Source organism: Microtus pennsylvanicus, chromosome Y (genome assembly GCF_037038515.1).
Source record: "Microtus pennsylvanicus isolate mMicPen1 chromosome Y, mMicPen1.hap1, whole genome shotgun sequence".
Lineage (NCBI taxonomy): Eukaryota > Metazoa > Chordata > Mammalia > Rodentia > Cricetidae > Microtus > Microtus pennsylvanicus.
This window is the reverse complement of record NC_134602.1, coordinates 42,001,045-42,016,787: the sequence shown is the minus strand read 5'-3', so window position 1 is coordinate 42,016,787 and position 15,743 is coordinate 42,001,045. Positions and strand designations below refer to the sequence as shown.

General features: G+C 34.7%; 1 protein-coding gene across 1 annotated transcript in view; it reads left to right on the top strand.

Annotated features, from left to right (window-relative positions):
- Window positions 1-15,743, top strand: part of LOC142841991 (ubiquitin carboxyl-terminal hydrolase 9Y-like) — a 156,643-nt gene that overhangs the window by 57,963 nt on the left and 82,937 nt on the right. Inside the window, exons 13-17 of the mRNA XM_075958972.1 lie at window positions 1,977-2,110; window positions 11,057-11,144; window positions 12,729-13,071; window positions 14,078-14,173; window positions 14,789-15,000. Coding sequence (XP_075815087.1) covers window positions 1,977-2,110; window positions 11,057-11,144; window positions 12,729-13,071; window positions 14,078-14,173; window positions 14,789-15,000 — 873 coding nt within the window. The remainder of the gene's footprint in view (window positions 1-1,976; window positions 2,111-11,056; window positions 11,145-12,728; window positions 13,072-14,077; window positions 14,174-14,788; window positions 15,001-15,743) is intronic.

The window sequence follows — 15,743 nt, the reverse complement described above, 5'->3', positions numbered from 1 at the left end:
TAGATGCGTTGAAGAAGATACTATTGATTGTTGCTCTAATTCTAATTGGTCTTCATAATAAAAGCCCAGAGTCAGTTATTAGTGGGTAAAAGTTGAAAGATAGGAGAAGCGGAGGAGCCAGACACTAGTTTTACATCTACAAAATCTTCAGACCAAATAGGGTATCCTGTCTCTATAAGTCCTCAGACTGAATATTTTGCTTCTACTTCCTCCTGCTTTATATTGCTTTGTTCGCCCAGCCATATCATTTCCTGTCTCCACCTCCCTAGTATTAAAGATGTGAGCCATCACTGCTTGGCTTTATTTCTCTTTTAGATTGATTATCTCTTGTAACCCAGGGTATCCTTGAACTCACAGAGATTCATCTGCCTCTTTCTCCCTAGTGCTGGGTTTAAAGGTGTATGCCACCACTGCATGGTGTCTGTGGCTAACTAGTGTGACTAGCTCCACATTCTGATCTTCAGACAAATTTTGTCAGAACACAAACAGAATACCACATTTTTCCTTTCTGTCTAAAATAAAAAGGGTTATAGCTAATATAAGAAAAACTACGTACAACAACTACAATAACTATATATAATATAGATGGGCAATAAATATATCAACAATGTCTAGTTCATTTGCATTTGACAAATTCAGAGAAAATACTCTATTATATAACCTATCTTAGTGAATCCAATGTCTTGTTCCTAATTCACCCCCCCTTTTTTTATTTTTGAGACAGGGTTTTTCTGTAGCTTTGGGGCCAGTCATGGAACTAGCTCTTGTACACTAGGTTGGCCTCCAACTCACAGAGCTCTTCCTTCCTCTGCCTCCCAGCCCAAGAGCTGGATTAAAGGCCTGTGCCCTCCACTGCCTGGTTCCTTCATTTTTTTTTCCTTCACTTTTTAGTAATACATTTGTAATGAATTTTATGAAAAATTTCCCTTCGTGAAAAATGTGTGTTGTCACCAAAACATTTGCAGTGCAATAATGATTTCTAGGGATTCTGAGAAGTGTACTAGCTAAATAAAATGTTTTAGAAAGGAACGTCCATCTGTTTTAAATAGTTTCCTATGTTTATGATAATCAGCAAAATCCTTTCTATCTCGGTCTGGTATGATTATGACGTAACATAGAATTCTTATATAAGTAGGAATGTAAGGTATCTTTTATGTGCTTTGACTTTTTTTCAAGAGGAATTTTAACTTATTTTTCTAGTACTAGAAAATCGTATATAATCACAGAATTTCATGGAGATAAGCAATGGAGAAATTAAATAACCTTGATTAACAATCTATTTTGATTACATATGATCCAACCTTTTTTCATTTATAAAATACATTCATACTGTTTTCAGGTAAATGTATTAGTACTATCCTAAAGTTAGTAATTTTATTAGTATTAGAAGAACAATGTAGGCTAAAAAACATAGCTCAGTTCTTGGTGAGCATACGTGAAAGCCTGGGATCTGACCTTAATACTGAATTAAGAAAAAAATAACAAAGGCCTATATATATATATATGTATGTATGTATGTATGTATGTATAGTCACAGCACTGAGGAGGTGGAAACAAAAGCATTGGAAGTTCATGGCCAGGAAGGATTGTGTCTCCATAATATTGAGAAACTGAGTGTTTTCATTAGAATAGCAACAACAACAAAATGAAATAGAAGCTAGGTAACTTTACTTCCAGAAACAGAACATGTTGCAAATGCAGTATTTTAATAATGTACCTTTGTTGTCTAATGTTTGAGTCATGTAAACACTTGTGCTCTAGTAGTAAATTGGAAAAAAAGACTGATACCTTTTACGTAAAAATGGAAATAAATGGTACGTGGCATTATAGATCGTTCTTACTGTTACATTTATTATTATTAAGAGAAGACTACTGGCCATATTTTGCCTTAATTTTTTAGCATTTTACATGTAGTGGCTAAATTTAATTTTCTGCTAACAGTGATAGTAATGTTAATGCCCAATTTTTAATTTCAGTCTAACTCATCAAAGTCCTCATGTATTTTATCGTCGTGATTTAATCAGGCAGCTTGAACATAATCATACTTTAGTTACTTTGGTAACAGAAAATCTTGCAACTTACATGAACACCATAAGATTATATGCTAGAGGTATGTATGCTAACCTAAAGTTAACTTTTAGGAATCTGTTTTAGAAAAAATTTCCTGACTATATTTTGATTTAGTAGAATGTTAATGTTTTCAGAAATGAGATTTATTTTTATTGGTGAAAAATATCTGTTAGTGTCATGAATTGTAAAATTCTGTTAAACTGTAGGATTCCAGTACCATCATCCAGATAAAGGGCATTAATTATTTAAATTTTTTGTAATAAAGTACATTAGCACTGCATATAATGAATATACTAATAAGATTCTTATTTATGTTTATGTCAGTGGATGTTTTGTACTCTTGCGTGTCTTATCCTTCCCATGTATGTATCTGGTGTTCTCAAGGCAAGGAGAGAGTGTCAGACCCACCATAACTAAAGTTCTATATGGCTGTCAGCCACCATGTAGGTTCTGGAAATATAGCTCTTATTCTTTGCAAAAGAAGCATGTGTTTCCAGCTGTTGAATAACAGCTAGTATCTCCATATGTTTTAATAAGGTTGAGTTATGTCTACTAATAATAACTGATAAATCATAATAACTATAAATAGCATAATAGTATGTTGATTATATGATGACAAGAGAGAACTCAGTACGGATGTAGGTTTTTCATTTGAGTGAGTTTTCAATCTAAAGTTGTAGAACACTGTAAAATGGAGGACTACTTTTTCTTTATATTTTATATCACCATAAATTGTATACAATTTGAATTCTAGACTAATTTTCAGTGTCTTTTGACTATAGCCAGTTTTGTTTTTGTTGTTTATATTTTTAAGTCATTAGCCCCCTGTTAGATGTGGTATTGTTAAAGTTCTTTCCCATTGTATACTTTGACATTTTATGTGCATGATGCTATCCCTTGCCATACAGAAGCTTTTTAAAGTTTGTTCTTATTTGTCTGGATTTCCTCAGTGTTTGTTGTGTTGTCCCATTTTTATCTCTGATTTTTTTTAATTTGGATCTTCTCTTTCTTTATTTTATTTTTTTATTTTGTTTTTATTTTTTATTCAAAAAAATAATTTCCGCCTCCTCCCAACCTCCCATTTCCCTCCCCCTCCTCCGGCCCCTCTCCCCCTCCACCCACTCCTCTCTCCCTCCCTGTCCGGTCCAAAGAGCAGTCAGGGTTCCCTGCGCGGTGGAAAGTCCAAGGTCCTCCACCCTCCGTCCAGGTCCAGGAGGTGAACATCCAAACTGGCTAGGCTCCCACAAAGCTACAACATGAAGTAGGATCAAAATCCAGTGCCATTGTCCTTGGCTTCTCATCAGCCCTCATTGTCTGCCATGTTCAGAGAGTCCGGTTTTATCCCATGCTTTTTCAGTCACAGTCCAGCTGGCCTTGGTGAGCTCCCACTAGATCAGCCCCACTGTCACAGTGGGTGGGTGCCCCCTCGTCGTCATGACTTTCTTGCTCATGTTCTCCCTCCTTCTGCCCCTCATTGGGACCTTGGGAGCTCAGTCCAGTGCTCCAGTGTGGGTCTCTGTCTCTATCTCCATCCATCACCAGATGAAGGTTCTATGATTATATGCAAGATATTCGTCGGTATTGTTATAGGCTAGGGTCATTTCAGGTTCCCTATCCTCAGCTGCCCAAGGAACTAACTGGGGACATCACCCTGGGCACCTGGGACCCACTCTAGGTTCAAGTCTCTTGCCAACCCTAAGGTGGCTCCCTTAACTAAGATATATGCTTCCCTGCTCCCCGATCCAACCTTCCTTAATCCCAATCATCCTGTTTCCCCATGTTCCCCCCATCCTCTCCTTCTCACATTTCTCTCCCCATCTCCCCTAGGCCCAAACCTACCCCACCCCCAAGAACCAATTTTTTGCCCTGCAATCTTGTCTACTTCCCATATCCAGGCAGGTGACTATATGTTTTTCTTTGGGTTCACCTTCTTATTTAACTTCATTAGGATCACAAATTATAGGCTCAGTGACCTTTATTTATGGCTAGAAACCAATTATGAGTGAGTACATGCCATGTTCCTCTTTTTGGGTCTGGGTTACCTCACTCAGGATAGTGTTTTCTATTTCTATCCATTTGCATGCAAAATTCGAGAAGTCATTGTTTTTTACCACAGCGTAGTATTCTAATGTGTATATATTCCACACTTTCTTCATCCATTCTTCCATTGAAGGACATCTAGGTTGTTTCCAGGTTCTGGCTATTACAAATAATGCTGCTATGAACATAGTTGAACAGATGCTTTTGTCATATGATAGGGCATCTCTTGGGTATATTCCCAAGAGCGGCATTGCTGGGTCCAGGGGTAGGTTGATCCCAAATTTCCTGAGAAACAGTCACACTGCTTTCCAAAGTGGTTGCACAAGTTTGCATTCCCACCAGCAATGGATGAGGGTTCCCTTTCCTTCCTTTGAGTTGCGCTGGTGAAGGGTCTCTAGATGTCTGAGTTATTGTGATCATTGTTGGACTCCTTGGTTAGTGATTTTCCTTCTATTACTTTCTATAAGGCTGGATTTGTGGCTACGTATTGTTTAAATTTGTTTTTATCCTGGAAAATTTTGTTTTCCCCATTTATAGTGAATGAAAGCTTGGCTGGGTTAGTAGTCTGGGCTTGCATCCATGGTCTCTTATTTTCTGCAGTACATATATCAAGGACCTTCTGGCTTTCATGTTTTCCATTGAGGTCAGGTGTAAGTCTGATAGGTTTATCTTTATAAGTAACTTGGCCATTTTCCTTTGCAGCTCTTAATATTCTTTCTTTATTCTGTATGCTTTGTGTTTTGATTATTATATGGCGAGGGAAAGTTTTTTATCCAGCCTATTCTGTGTTCTGTATGCTTCTTGATCCTTCATAATTATATCTTTCTTTACGTTGGGAAAGTTTTCTTCTATAATTTTATTAAATATATTTTCTGGACCATTGAGCTGCACTTCTTCTCCTTCTTCTACTTTTATTATTCTTAGTTGTGGTCTTTTTATTCTGTTTCCTATTTCCTGAATGTTTTGTGGTGACAGTTTGTTGGACTTGCTGTTTTCTTTGATCAGTGCTTTTATTTTCTCTATTGTATCTTCACAATCCGAGATTCTTTCTTCTATCTCTTGTATTCTGTTGGTTATGCTTGTTTCTATAGTCTCTATTCGTTTACCTAGATTTTCCATGTCCAGCCGGCCCTCTGTTTGTGTTTCCTTCTTTGCCTCCATTTCAATTTTCAAGTCTTGAACTGTTTCCATTATCTGTTTGATTGTTTTTCCTTAGTTTCCCAGGGTATCATTCACTGATTCATTCAATTCTACCAACTTTCTGTTATACTTCTCATACATTTCTATAAGGGCATTTTTTTACATGCTGTTTAAGGGCATCATTCACTTTCATAAAGTCAGTTTTTTCTAGTTCTTTTTGATTAAGATGTTCATGTCTTCCTGTTGTGAGGTCGCTGGGCTCTGGTGGTTTCATGTTGTTTTTCAGAGTGTTGGGTGAATCCTTGCATTGGTGCCTGCCCATCTCTTCCTCCGAATTGTCCCCTATGGATCTTCTTTTACAGGATCAGGTCTCCTTGCCCACTGATGTACCTTCCCAGTGTTGGGACTCCCCAGTGATGACTCTCCTTTTGCTCCAGTGATGATCTCCGTGCTGGTTGGGTAGCTCGTAAACAAAGCGCCTACCTTGCTTGCTGCATTCAGGCTATTGAAACAAAGGAGCTCCTGCCTGCCTGGTTGCCCTCAGGATTCGGCCCCAGCGCCCAGACAGGCTGAGCTGGGTGATTTTATGTGCCAGAAGAGGGAATGGAGGCAGAAGCGGGAGGGTTCTGGATGCAAGCCCAATGATGGCTCTCCTGGTGCCGAGATGGATCTTCTCTTTCTTAATTTTGCTCATGGTCTATCTTAATGAATTCTCTCAAAGAACTACATCTTCCTTTTACTTTTTGGGAGGTGGGGTATTGTTTTTGTTGTTATTTTATTGATTTCAATCCTGATCTTTTTTCCCCTTGCTTTCTACTCTTTTTGACTGTTATTTCTTATTTTTGTTATAGTGCTTTCAGGAATGTTTTTAAGCTTCCGTGAGACATCTCCTAGTTTTATTATGTTGACCTTGTCTTAGGTTACTATTGTTTTGATGAAATACCTAACCAAAAGAAAACTGGGGAGAAAAGATCTTAATTAGCCTTCACTTCCGAATCATTGTTCATCACTGAAGGAAGTCAGGACAGAAACTTGGGGACAGGTACTGGTGTAGAGGCATGGAGGGAGCTGTTTACTGGCTTTTCAGCCCCCTTTCCTCATCCCAGGGCCACCAGCTCACAAATGGGCTTGTGTCCCGTCCCCCCCCCCAACACCCCAGTATTAGTTTAGAAAATGCCTACAGGCAGATGTTATGGAGGCATTTTTCAACAGAGGCTTTCTTCCAAATGACTGTCACTGTGCCAAGAGTCAGAGCAGGTACTTAGGACTCTAAACTTTTCTCTTAGAACTGTTTTTATTGTTTCTAATGGATTTTAGTATATTTTGATTTTCTTTTCATTTAATTTCTGCTTTTAATTTCCTTATTTATTTTTTTCTTGACTTTATTCTGTAGTGAGTCAGTTTCCATGAGTTTGTTTTTTTGTTTGTTTGTTTGGTTTTTTTTTGTTACTGTTGATATTGATATCCGGCGTAAGCCACTGTCAGACAGGATTTTGGAGTGTTGTTTCATTCTTCTTGTATCTGTTGCTTTGTGTCCAGATATGTGGTTAATTTTGGGAAAACTTTCGTGATACAGTGAGAACAATATACATGTGTGTGTACTGTATAACTGGTATTTGGATGAATTGTTCTATAGATATCTGCTAAATCTATATGGTGTTATTTAACTCCAGGATTTCTCTGTTTAGTTTTTGTTTGAGAGACATGTTTATTGCTGAGATTGGCATTTTGAAGTCATGCACTATCACTGCATGAAACTCAATGTGTGGTTTTAAATGTAGTAGTGTTTCTTTTATGAACTTGGGTGCCCTTATGTTTGACGCATAGATGGTAAGAATTGCAGTATCCTCTTGATTTTTTTCCTTTGAATCTGTTGTGTCCTTTTGCATCTCTTCTGATTAAGTTTTGTTTGAAGTCTATTTTGTTAGATATTGAAATGGTTGCAGCAACTTGTTTCATGGATTAAATTCATTGGAATAAATTTTCTTTTATTCTAATGTGATCTCTCACCTTTCAAGTAAGATGCATTTCTTTGACGCTGTAACAACATGTATCTTATTTGCTAATCCAGTCTCTTAGTGTGTGTCTTTTTATTTGGAAATTGAGATCATTAATACTGAGTTATCAAGGAGCAGTACTAACTGATTCTGGTATTTTAATGTTATGACTTTTTTTTCCTTTTTACCTCACTTAATATTCTGATAAGAAATTATTTATTCTTTCTGGTTTTTTTTTTTTGTCAGTGAGAACTTCAGGTTTTCTTCTAGTGCTTTCTGTGTGGTTAAATTTGGAATATAGAACAACCATGCAGACCCTCTGCTTCTTACGAGTCTTCACTGACAAGTCAGGTGTTATTCTGATAGGTCTGCATTTATATGTTACTTTTCCTTTTTCCTTTAACCTTTTAACATTCTTTGTTCTGTACATTTGGTGTTTAAATTATTGTGTATTGTGGAGAATTTTTTATGGCCCTTTATTCTTGTACCCTGAAAGGCACCTTTATTTTCAAATCAGAAAATTTTTCTTCTGTGATTTTCATGAAAATGTTTTCTGTACTTTTGATCTGGGTTTCTTCTGTTTTTCTCTTGTTTGTAAATTGGGTCTTTTGTGGTATCTCAGATTTTCTGTATGTTTTATGCCTGAATATATTTATACTTAACATTTTCCTTGGCTGTTGTTTCTGTTTCTTCTTACCATTCTTCAGTGCCTTAGATTCTGTCTTCCATGTTTTGTTCTGTGTTGGAGAGGCTTTCCTCTGAAGTTTTTGTCTGCCTTCCAAATTTTAATTATTAGTTTTATTTCAGTTTGCCTTGCCTTCATTGATTCTGCTTCTACTTTCTTGTCTTGAGCTATATTCATTATTTCATCCTATTGTTTGTGTTTTCACAGACTTTATTAAGGGAATGATTCTTATCACCTTTAAGGTTCTTGTACATGTTCATAATTGTACATGTTCACAATTCTCCCTTCTTTTTTCCTTTTTTCCTTCCTTTCTTTTTTCTTTCTTCTCCTCTTACTCTTCCTCCTTTTTCCTTTTTTTCTTCCAAGAGTTTCTTTGTACAGTACTATCTGTCATAGAACTAGATTTGTAGACCAGATGGGCCTTGAACTCGCAAAGATCTGCCACCTGTCCCTGCCTCCTGGAGTGCTAGGATTAAAGATGTGTTCCACTATCCTCAACTCATAATTTTTCTTTTGAAATTTATGTCTTATGCTTCAACTATAACTGGACTACATTTAACTATACAATGGTAGTGCATTTTAATGCCCTGTTGTAGTACTAGGTTTTTGATGGACGCATGTTCTCTTGAGTGTTAATATGTCCTTTTGTGATGTTGTGTAGACATCTGGGTTTGGAGTGATTTAGGTGATTCTAGGTGTTGATACCTGCTCTTGTCTTTGTTAGTGGATTTGTACCTTGTTTTCTTTCTGGATATTAACAACATATGGTGGCTGTGGAATACCTGGTAGAGAGTACTTTTCCAGGTTAGTGGATAACAGAGGGAAATAAAGATGGGCTAAGATAAAAGGCTGAGATAAATTTTGGGAAGGAACTTAGAGGATCCTACAAGTTGGCTCTTAAAGACAAAAGAATAATTCAGAAAGATGAGTCGAAAGGGCTAGGTAGACGCTATCATTTATAAAGAGTGTATTCTCCAGTGAATGCATTTGATATGGGAGGAATGGCACCTGTAAACTTGGTGTTACTTGACTGAGGTGAGAATGAGGAAGTCATAGTGGAGGACAGGGAGGATTGGGCCTTTGCCAAGTTGACCATGGAGTTACTGTTTCTGTAAAATGAGAGCTCTAATACACACAGAATTTCTAGGTACTGTGTTTCTAGGTATTGGAGTTTGACCCAAAGGAATGGGACTGGACTAGAAGGGAAGACTGAGAATGTCCACAGGAAAGAGGAAAGTAGGTGGTTCTTGAGAATGGAAGTAGAGTGGGAAGGATCCCCTTCAGACTGTCTACTCCAGGGTTGGAAATGAGACTAGATATTGCAGTGGTGTACAGAAAGGAGAGTAAGAATTCTGCATCCTCTTCTGTTTTTCCACAGATAAATTCTTTTCTCCCATTAAAGAACTTATAAAAGCAAATTCAAATGACCAGTGCCATAGAAAGGTTCTCAGTGGATTGCTTGAAAAAGCAAGGCAACATATGCATTAAAACCTTGTAGCATATTTCTTTTGAAAAGGAACAGTTAGACAAGTGAAAGTTTACATGTGTTTCTCTTAGTCTGTTACCTCAAACCTACTTGAGTATAAAGAGCCCTCAAAATGCTAACAAAGTTCCTTCTGAAAAGTAGACTATTTTTGACCTTTTTTTTCCCTATGATTTCATTTCTAATGTCTTGTCAGGAAGTGAAGGTTTCCAAGATAGTCTGGAAAAAGGCCATGTATGTATTTCAAAGCCAATGTAATTCTCTCTGCTTTATAATCAGATTCTGTTCCCATTACTGGTTCATCCCTCCTGATCATAAAAATGTTCACATTTTTATTTTTCTATATTCTTTTTGTTTCGATAAATTCAGAGCTCTGGTGCAGATTTAATCCTTTTCCCACTGAACAGCTAAGAACCATGGAAGTTATTTCAAGCATTATTATGGTTTTTACATTTATAGAATAATAACATACTTGCATTGTAGATAAATTACGTGTTAAAACAGAGGTAATATCAGAATATTTGCTTCATTTCATTAGTATACATTTGTCCCAGATAGATGTCCTTGGTCTCCACTGGAGTTTCTAAAAATTTAATTTTATCTTTCTCATCTGTTATAATCATTGATGCATTCCTGTAATCTAAGATTAATAAATTAGCATGGTCATTATTTTTTAATCATAGTAGATACTTTAGTTTTTGTCAGAATGACTTTCAGGGGAGCTTGATAGGTTCAGTCGCATTTGATTGGAGTTTTCATATAGTCTGTCACTGTATAGCTATGGATAGCTTAGAACTTGCTGTGTAGATCAATCTGGAATTGAGCTCCCAGATAGCAGTCTACAACTATCTCCTGCGTGCTGGTAATAAAGATATGTCACCATGCCTACCCCTTTAGAATTTTTACTATGCATTTTTTCTTTTAATAGACACTAGAGATATATGTGATGCTGTTAATAAAAGAAATCCATACTGTTGATTTTATTCTTAAGAAAAAGAAAGTATTTCAGTCTGTCTTAGGTCTAGTTACTAATGCATGTGTCAATAATCATAACAGGAAGAATAACATTAATATTTGATCCATGCTTAATGCTCATACCCTTGTGACAAATATAATTATGGTAATTTCATAAAATTTAATGCCTTCTTTTCTTACTGTACCTTTTGGAGTGAATGAAATAATACCATATTTTACACTAAATATTTTATATAAATTTCTAAATTATAATAGCATAATAAAATGTGGTGGGAAGTGTAACTGTGCACAGAAGGAAAGAATGATTACAGAGAAAAAATGATTTTTATAACATTTGACGATTAGGCAGGTTAAAGTTCAAGTCTTTCTTCTCAACACTCTGGTGGTAAAGGCAAGCCTCTCTCTAGTCTACACGTCTTGAATTCCTTGTCAGCAAGGGCTGCATAGCAAGACCTTCACTCAGAAAACAAAAATTAAAAAAAAAAACTTGGCAGTTTATACTTTGACAAATTAAAAATCTTTGGCTTTCTGTCTACACATAGAAATATTATGAAGTATTACATCTTCCTTATTAAGTAAAGTGATTATTTCTGTATTTTTGCTAAATTCAGCAGTGGATGCATGTAATTTCACGGTATTTTTTTTCACGGGTTTTTTAATATGCAGATTATGAAGACTATGACCCACAAACTGTAAGACTAGGAAGTAGATACAGTCATATTCAAGAAGTCCAAGAACGACTTAATTTCCTCAGGTTTGTTTTGATCAATACTGCTGTTCTCGTTAATGCACAGATAAAAGATTTCAATTTGCCAAATCTTCATTAGGTGACTAGCTGGCTACCATAGCAAGATATTGTCCCCCCAAAAGGACATTTTCAAAGTTCACATATCATTTTGCTTTATAGTCATTATTATTAAGTACTTTTTAATATGTAGTATATATGTGCCTATGATTAGAGTCCAGTAAGCCTTCTCCATTACTCTGATCTTTTTGCTTTTTGTTTTTCTTAGGATTTTTACTAAACATTTCTTTTTTATCTGAGATCTGTCTGTGTCTGTTCCCCCACTAACAGTGTTACAGGCCTGAATCATTACATTTAACTTTTGGTCCACACATAGACCCTGATGTATGTACACAAAGTGCTTTACCTATTGCCATAAATGTTCGTAAGATTGTTTGTGGTAATTTAGCTTAAGACATTTTAAAATTAAAAAAAAACAGGTTTAAATTTTAATTTAAATTTTAAATATCAGAATACATCTTATTTCGTATGTGTGGGAAATTGGTTTATTGTTTTAAAATATTTTAAAATGACATGGTAAGGCCCTATAATGCTAAAAAACACTTATTAGGTTTACTTTGACTTTATTAAAAGTGTTTGCTTTTCTGTCTATACATAGATACTATATGAGCACTACCTTTTAGTAAGGTACTAAGCATCAGAAAAATGAATTAAAAATATCAGCTCTATAAAGTTAAGAATCAGAAGACATTCCTTTGTGGCAGCTCTATAAACTGTTAACAGTATAATTAATTCAAAAGAAAATAAACTAAGAGTTAATGCCTTTTATTGATGTGTCATCATAGCATCTTTGTAAGGCAGGTGTTGCTTATTTTGATTTTTAAGAAAATGTAATACTCATTGAGAAATACTGAGAATAGGTTAAGAATTTAAGGAAGTGTTTAGTAAACTTTTAAAATAATGATTACCATTATTTTTTAGTCTTGAAACTAAAAATGTTCTTCTCGGCTAATTAAATTTTGAGCGTAAAAGGATAATCATAGAAATAAGTTAAAATTATAGGTAAATAATTTTGTTTAATATGACTGAGTAGTAGCTAAAGAATTTCAACAATGTAAAGATTGCTAAAATAGCTTTAATTTTTTCTTCTGACACAGTTTCTTTGTGTAACCGTGGCTGTCCTGGAACTCCTGTAGACCAGGCTGTCCTCATACTCACAGAGATCCGCCTGCCTCTGCCTCGCAAGTGCTGGGATTAAAGGTGCACCCTGACTGTCATGCGTTAAAGCAGATTTAAGTCATAAGAACTATTTGTTGTTAAACTCAAACCTACATCAGTTTAGGTATCTAACTTGTTTCAAAAGCTGTAATATTTTAAAATAAAGCAGAAGTCTTTTTGAGTCATGTAGATAGGTAAAGTTTCTGGTTGTATTCATTAAATATGTGGAAAAAATAGAATGTAAGTTTAGATGTATTACTTTTAAAGAATGTATGGTCTTCAAGATATTTTACTATGTGTTCTGTGTATCAAAACAGTGTACTGATGAGAATAAAGTCATTTTGAACCTAATTAGTTTCTTATATGTTTTTCAAGATTTTTGTTGAAGGATGGTCAACTTTGGCTCTATGCTGTCCAAGCCAAACAAATATGGAACTGCTTAGCAGAGAATGCAGTTTTCTGTAGTGATCGAGAAGCCTGTTTTATGTGGTTTTCCAAGTTAATGGGAGACGATCCAGACCTAGATCCTGATATTATTCAGGATTTTTTTGAAAGTAATGTGCTTCAACTTGATCCAACTCTATTAACCGAAAGTGGAATAAAGTGTTTTGAAAGATTTTTCAAGGCTGTCAATTGTCGAGAGGGGAAATTAATGATAAAAAGAAGAGTCTATATGATGGATGATTTAGACCTAATAGGATTAGATTACCTTTGGGAGGTAAGTAAAACAGGAGAAATTATGGCAAAAGTAACTAAAGTAGTTTTTTACAATTGCAGATGTTTTTATAGATTTTCTTCTGTATATTTATACGGATTGGATATATGTCCTAGAAATTAAAGGACTTAGTTTATGTCTGACACAGGTGATTCTTTGGCATTCACATTAAATATATTCTTTTCAAAGGTTTCATGTAAATGTAACTTTCCTCGCAAACATATTTTGCCTGTTGTCATCCATGAAAGTTAGTCTCTCCGGTTTTTATATAAGATGGATACATATTTAAGTACCATAATTAATGATAGAGCAGAAAAATGATTTACTAGGAAATGTGAATAATAAAACCTTTATATAAATTGTTTCACTTGAAATCAATAGTAAGTATCTGAAAAATGTTTTATGCTCTAATGCTGACTTTGCAATTTTGATATAGTGTGTTTATTTCAGTCTTAGACTCTCTTATTGTAGCTTAGTTTCATTGGGGATTTAATCACTCATTTCTTAAGCAAATTTTAAGTATAGTCATGTTTTTAAGGATCGTTCATACATTCGGGTTAATTGTTTAAATTTTCTTCTGACTGCAATCTGCAAATGGAACCTAATGATAAAAAGGAAAAGAAAATGAGGAAAGAAAATCAGAACATGTTTTTGCTCTTTTCCTTTTCCAATTTTTATTTATAATTCATGAAAAAAATCTCTGAAGCCAGGGAATCTACAGTATATTTTAATAAAGTCATTTTTAATAAATAATATCAGAAATTCTGGGAGCGAGTTTTCTGTAGTGACTTATTGATAACTTGAAACGTCTTAGTTCAGCAACAAAATTGCCAGTATAATACTATTGTAATTTTTCTAATTGTTTCATCTGAAAATCTTTTGTGTTATTTCCTTTTTTAAACTTGAATTTATATCACATTAATGTAAGCTTTTATTTATTGGAAAGGAGAATATTCTAAATGGCAAGTTATATCTTCAATGGCATTTATTTTATTATTTTAAAAATTAGGTTGTGATAAAGAGTAATGACAATATTTCGAACAGAGCAATAGATCTTCTAAAAGAAATACACACAAATCTCGGTCCCAGATTACAGGCAAATAAGGTAAGGATTGAAGTACTGAAAGAACTTCACAGATTAAAATAGCATTAGTAATAATACCATTTTAAACTTAAAATGAATTAGGAATTGGTTATTTTATTTGTACGATATTAACTAAAGACATATTTCTACGATCGTTTTTGTTGCTTTTTTATTTTGTTTTTGTTTTGGGGAATTGCTTTGGTGAGAGAAAGATTCACATAATGTATGTAGCCCAGACTGGTCTGGAATTATTGAATTCATGGTATTCCTCTTTCCTCAGCCTTCTGGATCCTGGGACTGTAGTGATATGAAGGAACCCTAGCTTAGTTTTTTATTATTATTTTTAACTATACATTTTATTTTTGTGCTTATTTCTGTGTGTGTATATGTATACATGCATGTTTCTCAGTGTGAGTGTGAAAGAAAGATTCAGTTTTTTAATGAGAATATTAATGTGTTCCCTACTTGGTTTCATATTAAGGCTTTTTTTTAAAAAAAAAAAACAACTTGTATTTATTGTGATTAGTTATAATTGTAATTGAGAATTGCTTTTAAGTTATTTTTTTCTTTTTGTTGTTATGTTTGGTGATTTTTTTTTTACAAGCAACTATTGTTTTCTGTTTGACACATTTGCAGGTAGCTATCCATGAAGATTTTATTCAGACTTGCTTTGATCGCTTGAAAGCCTCATATGGCATGTTGTGTGTTTTGGATAGTGAAGAAGACACTATTAGTTGTACAAGACAGGAAGCCATTCAGATGGTTCGTGTACTAATGGTTTTAAGAGAGTACATAAGTGAATGTGACAGTGGTTATCATGGGGAACGAATTATTCTTCCTTTGTCAAGGTTTGTAAACTTGATCTAAGAGTAACTTGCAACTAATATTTTCTTACAGTGTTATTTAGCAAAATGTGAATGCCATTTACATTTTAATGTATTTTACTTTTTTAAAAGTGTGAACTTTGAGGAAATATTTTATATCTAGTTATAGTCTAATAAAACACTCATCCCTTCACTAGAATTTTTTTATTTTGTTTTTCCAAGTTGTTACTACCTGTTAAGTGTAACAGTTAATCTATTTTGAAGTTCGTTCCTCACTACTCCCCCATGTTTTTATGATACAGACTGCTGTTTGCTTGGCTAGTCTTTAACTCTATAATGTAGTTAAGGCCAGCTTATAAACTGATCCCAGAGTGCGTTGACTACAATCATGGGACCTTCATTTGATGGGATATTATATTGTCAAAAGTCTCTTCTGTTTTTATCCTTTTATTGAAAATATTTTTTTTCACATAATAGATTCTGATATGAGTGTTTCCTACCTCTGCTCTTGGTTCTGCACCTCACAATCCATCGTGATTCATTAAGAAAGAAAGAGGTCTCTAAGAGATAATAATACAATACATTATGATAAACTAAACAAAACCAACACATCAGGATTGAACAAAAGAAGCAGAAGGAAACTAACCCAGGAAGATAAAAAAAAGCAGAGACAGATTCATACATACTCTTACTTGTTAATCCCACAAAATAATGTAAAGGACATAGTGCACACCACCGCAGGCCCTGTAAAATGCTGCTCCACTCTT